The sequence below is a fragment of the Cyprinodon tularosa genome, unplaced genomic scaffold (genome assembly GCF_016077235.1).
Source record: "Cyprinodon tularosa strain WSP-4 unplaced genomic scaffold, ASM1607723v1 ctg121, whole genome shotgun sequence".
NCBI lineage: Eukaryota > Metazoa > Chordata > Actinopteri > Cyprinodontiformes > Cyprinodontidae > Cyprinodon > Cyprinodon tularosa.
In genome coordinates, this window is record NW_024038015.1 from 1714425 (window position 1) to 1722580 (window position 8156).

General features: G+C 39.9%; 1 protein-coding gene across 2 annotated transcripts in view; it reads left to right on the plus strand.

Moving 5' to 3' along the window:
* cpt1ab (carnitine palmitoyltransferase 1Ab (liver)) overlaps positions 1–7944 on the plus strand; it is a 30090-nt gene extending 22146 nt beyond the window's left edge. For both annotated transcript variants that reach the window (XM_038275696.1, XM_038275705.1), the window contains exons 13-19: positions 3429–3542; positions 3638–3802; positions 4599–4730; positions 4842–4994; positions 5110–5223; positions 5779–5871; positions 6311–7944. In XM_038275696.1, the coding sequence (XP_038131624.1) occupies positions 3429–3542; positions 3638–3802; positions 4599–4730; positions 4842–4994; positions 5110–5223; positions 5779–5871; positions 6311–6397 (858 nt within the window). In that variant the 3' untranslated portion in view covers positions 6398–7944. The remainder of the gene's footprint in view (positions 1–3428; positions 3543–3637; positions 3803–4598; positions 4731–4841; positions 4995–5109; positions 5224–5778; positions 5872–6310) is intronic.
* Positions 7945–8156: the final 212 nt, after the last annotated feature.

Here is an 8156-nt window from a genome sequence, read left to right on the forward strand (position 1 = left end):
AACTTGACATTGCCCCCAACAACACACAATAAATTGCATTTGCAATATAATCTACATTTTTAAGAAACACAATTTCAAAATGGCAATTTCAAAAATATATATCAAGAGTGTGACATCCTTTTTCACTCCAGCCTTTATGGTTGCAGTCATCTGCCTAAAGTAGTAATATAGACTTGCTGATAGGTTGCAGATCTGTGCATTCGAGCTAGAAAACAGCAGTAAAGGCCATTAAAACAAGGAAAACCTGAAGCTCCATCTGTTTTGTGATAATACTTTTGTTTCAAGAAAGATGAATGTGTGCAGTCTGAGGTATTAATGCACTGCTCAAAAAAATTAAAGGAACACTTTGCAAAAGCATCAGATCTCAGTGGGGGGAAGAATCCTGCTGTTTATTTATACAGATACGGACTGGGTGATGTGTTAGGAACAAAAGGATGCCTCATCAATTGATGGAAATAAAAATTATCAACCTACAGAGGGCTGAATTTAAAGACACCCCAAAAGTTACAGTGAAAAAATGATGCGGCAGGCTAGTCCATTTTGCTGAAATTTCATTGCAGCAACTTAAAATGGTATTCAGTCATTTGTACATCCCCCACTAGGTGTAAACATGCCTGACAACGTCGGGCATGCTCCTAATGAGACGACGGATGGTGTCCTGGGGTATCTCCTCCCAGATCTGAACCAGGGCATTACTGAGCTCCTGGACATTCTGAGGTGCAACCTGGCGGCATCGGATGGATTGAAACATAATGTCCCTGAGGTGTTCTATTGGATTTAGGTCAGGCGAGCATGGGGGCCAATCAGTGGTATCAATTCCTTCATCCTCCAGGACCTGCCTGCATACTCTTGCCACATGAGGCCGGGCATTGTCGTGCACCAGGAGGAACCCAGGACCCACTGTACCAGCATAGGGTCTGACAATGGGTGCAAGGATTTCATCCTGATACCTAATGGCAGTCAGGGTGCCATTGTCTAGCCTATATAGGTCAGACCCTCACTGACCCACCACCAAACCGGTTATGCTGAACGATGTTACAGACAGCATAACGTTCTCCACAGCTTCTCCAGACCCTTTCACGTATGTCACATATGCTCAGGGTGAACCTGCTCTCATCTGTGAAAAGCACAGGGTGCCAGTAGCGGACTTGCCAATTCCGGTGTTCTGTGGCAAATGCCAGTCGAGCTCCACAGTGCCGGGCAGTGAGCACAGGGCCCACCAGAGGACGCCGGGCCCTCAGGCCACCCTTATGAAGTCAGTTTCTGATTGTTTGGTCAGAGACATTCACACCAGTTGCCTGCTGGAGGTCATTTTGTAGGACTCTGGTAGTGCTCCTCCTTGCACAAAGGAGCAGATACCTGTCCTGCTAATGGGTTATAGATCTTCTATGGCCCTGTCCAGCTCTCCTGGAGTAACTGCCTGTCTCCTGGAATCTCCCCCACGCTCTTTAGATTTTGCTGGAGGCCACAGCAATCCTTCTGGCAATGGCACGTATTGATGTGCCATCCTGGAGGAGTTGGACGGCCTGTGCAACCCCTGTAGGGTCCACGTAGCACCTCATGCTAACATAGGGCTGGGCGATATAGAAAAAAAGCTTATCGATAAAAAAAAATGCATATTGATCGATATCGATAATTATTGAAAAGATTTGAAACCATATTTTATGTACAGCTCTGCCTGGACTTTTTATAATATTGCTAAATGATTGAATTTTAATAAAAAACACTTCGACTTCGAATTAAATCTTTATTTAACCAACTTTTTTAATCATAACAGAATTGTTTTAAAGAAAAATAACTTAAGAGACCTGAGTTATGTTATTAAATACTGACAAAGAATAAACTTAAGTGACCAGAAAAGTGACCAAAATAAATATAACAAATAAATAAATGCCCCCCCACCGCCGCCCCCGTTTCCTGCTTTAACCTGAGTTATTACTTTGAAGTTTCTGGCCCCTCAGCATTATTATCTCAATTGTTAGAACTACGTGGGAAACTGCCCAGAACTGAAAATATATATATATTTTCCCGAAGATTCCTGGGAGGAGAGCCGCGTCGGGGCCTACACAGCTCGTACTCCTGCGGCTGTGAGCGGCTGAGATGATAAAAAAAAGTTGGTTTCGTTATCAGACTGGTTTTCACTGGTTCCCGACACATTTTACAGATGACTGTGGTTTGTTTTTGGTCCGACTTGCCATGACCGAAATACTGCCAGATTGGCGAACTACAAAAACCTTTCTTTGGAATAATTTCCTCCGCCTCTCCTTGCTGCACCGCTTCATGTGCTCTGTGTTGTGGTTTGAGAGGGCGGCCCTTGGTGACGTCGTGCCTGGGTCCGCGATTGTGATTGGTTGGGAGGAAGCAGTGACTAGCATAAACCTACATGCTAGGCTACAATGAGAAGGAAGGAAAACTGCGTTTCTTTTTTATCGAACTTTTATCGACCCTCTTTTTTTCTATTGCGCCACACGTCTATCGATCGATATATATCGTTATTGAATTATCGCCCAGCCCTATGCTAACAGTAGTGACAGTGACCCTAGCCAAATGCTAAAGTGGTGAAAAAGAGTCAAAAAAGATGAGGGGAAAAAATGTCAGTGGCCTCCACCTGTAAAACCATTCCTGTTTTGATGGTCGTCTCGTTGTTGGCCCTCTAGTGCCCCTGTTGTTAATTGCATTAACACCAAAGCAGCTGAAACTGATTAACAGCCCCCTCTGCTACTTACCTGACCAAATTAATATCCCAGAAGTTTAATTAACTTGATGCTATACTCTGATTACAAAGTGTTCCTTTAATTTTTTTGAGTAGTGTATTACCATAAACTTTCAGGAATTTTCCCATTGGATTAAGTACCAGTAAAGCTCTTTAATACATAGACTTGTTTGGTAGCTGCACTTTGTTAAACAAGGATTATTTTTCAACCTAATGAGCTGTGTTTTCTTATAAAAAAAATAAAAAATGAGACATGTTCATTGAATGGTCCTTTTTTTTTTCTTTTTTTCAAAAAGACCCAAATAAAATTTAGATTTAATCATACTTAATTTGTTGAGGAAAAACTGTGTAGACATCTGATTGGACTGTGTTGGATTGATCTGTATGTGTTTTAGAAACTTAACCCAAAAGACTTGCATCAATACAAGGAGGAAAGAGGTTCTACAAAGTAGTGACACATGGGGATGTGTGCTGAATTAAAAACTCAACACCAACATTTTACAATAATTTTGATACTGCGTCTCAATTTTTGGCACAGCTCACATTGTGCTTTACTCTGTGTTGGTGTTCAATAAAAAATCCCAATTACTTTAATTGTGTGGTTTACTCAACCTATCCCAATATTTACACATGAAACACAAAATGAATAAATTGATCATGTGAATCAAAACTGAAGCATGTAATTGAGTCATTGCCTCATTTTATTTTAAAACAGCAAGTACTGTACATGGATTGTAAACTGGGATATACTGAGGATGGCCACTGCCATGGGAAGCCTCATCCCAATTTGCCTGGTCCCCAGAAGCTACAGTGGGACATCCCAACTGAGGTTATTTCTTATTTCAATATTTCAAAATTGACATACTCTGTATTCTCAGCACATACACTTCCCTATAAAACACTTGTCTTTGTTGCATCATGTAGTGTCAGGAGGTTATTGAGAGCTCACTGACAGTAGCCAGGGCTCTGGCAGACGATGTGGACTGCCACATAATCCCCTTCGATGACTTTGGAAAGGGGTTGATCAAGAAGTGCCGCACCAGTCCAGATGCCTTTATCCAGATCGCCCTGCAGCTGGCCCATTACAGAGTAAGTAACAGTTCAGCTCGTTATTTATACTTAGTTGGGATTTAACAATTTAATGGGGCTGCTCAGTGGAGCAGTGGGTAGCACTGCTGCCTTGCAGAAGGTTCTGAGTTCGATTCCCGGCCCGGGGTGTTTCTGCATGGAGTTTGCATTTTCTCCCTGAGCATTCGTGGGTTCTCCCCGGGTACTCCGGCTTCCTCCCACTGTCCAAAAACATGACTGTTAGGTTAATTGGCTTATCTAGATTCTCTTTAGGTGTGAGTGTGTGCATGAATGGTTGTATGTCCTGTTTGACTCTTGTGTTGCCCTGCGATGGACTGGCAACCCGTCCAGGGTGTACCCCGCCTCTCGCCCATAGACAGCTGGAGATAGGCACCAGCACCCCTGGCGACCCCAATTGGGACAAGTGTGTCAGATAATGGATGGATGGATGAATGTACTAAAAATGTAAAATTTTAGGATTTCAGGATTTTAGTCAGAACCGTTTACAGATATGGGTGCAACCTGAACTTGGCACCACCAGAGGGCGCCCACAACCAGGAAAAGGAAAACACTGAAACAAAAAAAAACAAAAAAATGTTGGCTTGTGTTACAGTTGGATTTTTTCTGTTAGTACTGTAGTATAAAGAACTTGTGAAGGTTCATTTGGTGCTCAGAAATGAAAAACTATTCAATGGTGGTGCATTACTATGGAATACATAAAAGTATGGTGCCTGCTCAAACACTCCTGTTGGGTAATTTACAAATAACCATCAGTCATGTTGGGAAATTCACTCTAGATCATGTTGTTTCTAAACAGAACAAAGGGAAGTTCTGCCTGACTTATGAGGCGTCCATGACGCGGCTCTTCCGTGAGGGTCGAACAGAAACTGTACGTTCCTGCACCGTGGAGACTTGTGACTTTGTTCGTGCCATGATCAGAGACGAAACGGTGAGTCTTACCAACCCGCTTATAAGCTTTTCATAGTGCTACAAAGTGGGAATTGTTTGCAATAAGCACATTATAATCTGTTTCGTTTCTGTTTAACCCCAAATTGTGCAGAGAGAAGAGCGCCTTAGATTGCTCAAAGTGGCGGCAGAGAAACACCAAAGCTTGTACCGCTTGGCGATGACGGGTCAGGGCATCGATCGCCACCTTTTCTGTCTCTATGTGGTCTCTAAGTACCTGGGAGAGGAATCAGCCTTCCTCAAGGAGGTATTGGCACTTTTTAAACAGTTTTCTTATGAAATAAAAGTAACATTTTTGCCACTTTGAAGGAAAATGTGTGTTTTGTTGCTTTTTGAATTAAATGTGGTACCTTGATGCATAGGTGTTGTCTGAGCCATGGAGGTTGTCCACCAGTCAGACCCCGCTGCAGCAGATTGAGTTGTTTGATCTGGTCAGACATCCAGAGTTGGCATCCTCCGGAGGTGGATTCGGTCCAGTAAGTTCAATTCTTATTGTTTTAGGAAAGTCCTATTTAACATTTGAGGTGATGGTAAAACGTGAACCTCAATTACATGTTATTTGTTTTACTGTTTCAAAGTTTTCATACCCCTTAAATCTTTTCACATTTTTTCATGTTACAATAAGCTTTAAAGCATTTATCATTTTTTGACATATGGACGATGCTTTGATCTAAACACTGGAGTTCTGGTTCAGTGTTTATGGTTATAGATGTTCTGGATGGAAGAGCTGCAAGAAGCCCAAGTTCACTTATGCTTTTCTGTCAACAATAATTTTCATCTTGTCAGTTTTCTGTAAACTTTAGATCTGTAGCAACTTGTAGCTCTTTGCACAGACTATCTTCTAAGCTGAGGATCTCTGTAGCTTCTCTGATGAATGCAGGTCCTCTGTGCTTTTTTTAATGTTTGATTTTGAATGCAAAATGTTTAATTTGCCTTTAAAGTGGCTAAACAGGAAAAAAAATGAATTATTTCAATAGTGAACTTGTACCTCAATACCACGGGAGACTCAGATTTTCTTTTTTTCTCTTCAGGTGGCTGACGATGGGTATGGTGTCTCCTACATCATTCTTGGGGACGACCTCATCAACTTCCATATCTCCAGCAAATACTCAAGCCCAGAAACTGTAAGCTTTCTATTTTTTGTTGTTTTTGTATTCTTTTGTAGTTTATTGTTCTTACAAAGATTCTAAAGGGAAAATCACATGTTATACGTATACACACTTAGTATTTCTGTGTGTATATGTATTATGTATTATGTATTATGTACCGTATTTTCCAGACTTTTTATTTTCCCCCACTCTTTCAACCATGCGGTGGAGGTTTTCTCTAGATTTTTCCTTACTGCCAGAGGGAGAAGACAAGGTTGGAAATGAACGAAGAAGGGTCTAATTAATTTTTTTTTTTCTTCAAAAAACTTAGTGGGTGCGGCTTATAGTGTACAGTGTAAACCACTCTGTAGTCTGGAAAATACGGTATATGCAATTGTGACAATAACCTTTCCAGTTTTAATGTTCTAGGAATGTTCTTTCTTAAAAAATATTGTCCTTCCTGTTTTTTTTTTAGGACTCCCGTCGTTTTGGGGAAAACATTAGACAGGCCATGTTGGAAATGCTGGCTCTCTTCCAGCTTGAGAAGAAAGAGTCAAAGTGATGACTCTCACCTGTTTTATTTTTCTGTTTTTTATTTTTCCTTTTCTTTCTGGTGGAATAAAAAAAAAAGAGGAAAAAAAAGGATCAAATCTTCCTTTAAATTGTGCAGAATCTTTCGAAGAATCTGGGGTTATTTCTAAGTTAATTAATGTTACATGACTAAGGAAGGCATTTAGACGTGTCACTGTTGATATGTTTGGAAAGAGATTTGTGTATACAGTCTGAGTGAGGTGAGCCTCCAGCACAGTTGGTGCGTAGATCAAAGTATTTATTTGCAAAAATGTAACTTTAGCGGTGCCTTAGCGACACACTAATGTGAAGAAAAAAAAAGTAAGTAATGCAGAAAAGTGAAGAGAACATCTGGGAACAAATGTGTGCTGTAAAACACTGAATGTTGTTTTAGCTGAAGACTTCAATAGCATCAATACATTTTAGAGGAGTTTTTGTTTTTAGTCCTATGATGGTGCAATACTTTTAAAAGCTTCCATCCTGAGCGTATGGTTCATTGTTTCTTTTGTGCTTCCTTCTGTTGCAGCTCTAGTCTCACTATAACTGACCCAAATGGCAAACATGAGGTGAAATATCAGCTTGTTTTTAGGTTACATTGCGTCCACCTATTTCAAAGGATTCAGCTGAAATGGAGGCAGATTCCCTCAAATAATTGTGATAAAACTGTATCTATAAACACAAAAATCCTAGATATGAAGCTTTGATCTGTTATGAGCCTCAGTGTTGGTGTGATTCTAAACGCAGTGTAATACAGAAAGCTGGTACCACTGTCTAATCTCAATAGCCTCTCTGATGCATCTGTACAGTCTGTTTGTTCAGTTTTAGCTGCTATGATTTTTATAAGGTTGCCTCTTAGGCAGCTGTTATGTGTCTAATTTTAGTACTCAGGTTTTGTTAACTTGGCCTGTTTAAAGGTGCTTTCAGAAGCATCCACTCTGGTTGGTACAGTGAATAATTGAATGCAGTAGAAGAATAACCATGTGAGGTTTGTAGGTGATTTAATTTAAAGTTTTTTAGTGCAAAGTTGAATGACACGAGCCGGACATCTGGCGTAATTCACAGGAACTTTATTAAAGAGAAAATATTCTTTGAGATAACCTGGAAACTTTTATAAGGGATGTGTTGGTGTGCTGGTTACAGCATGGTGGTGGTGTAGCTCTTATCGCCAAGGCGAGACGTCTATCAGAATCATAACAACTTGATCGTCTCCAGAACTAGGAAACTGAAGTTTCTTTTGAAGAAACTTTCATCATTCTTTTATTTATACCTTTTCAATCGATTATGTTTTTTTCTTTTCTTTTTTTTTACTTTTTTGATTTACAAACATGCATATCTACTGGTTGAATGTGGTGAATGATAAGCACTAAGTTAAAGCTTGTTTTGATTTATGAAGTGAAACATGGCATTTTTGTTATCACACTTTGCCAGTATGTTGTAGTTTGACTTTTTATGTCAGTAGACCTCATGTTTACACTGCTGCATGTTATTTGAAAATGAAGCTGTACATGTTTGCCTTTAATTTAAGGTTGTGTAAAAAAAATAAAATGACAAGCAGCTGATATACCAAACAAAGTTTAACAATAAAGTGAATGTCAGACAGCTGTATTGGTCTCATTTTGAGTCTTATTTCTTATTTATTAATGAACTCTATTGTTAAACCCATAGCTGTTACATTTACGGTTTAATCTTTAAATCTATACTTCAGGATAGATCTTAAATAGGTGGTATTTAATAATTCAACCTATGGCAGA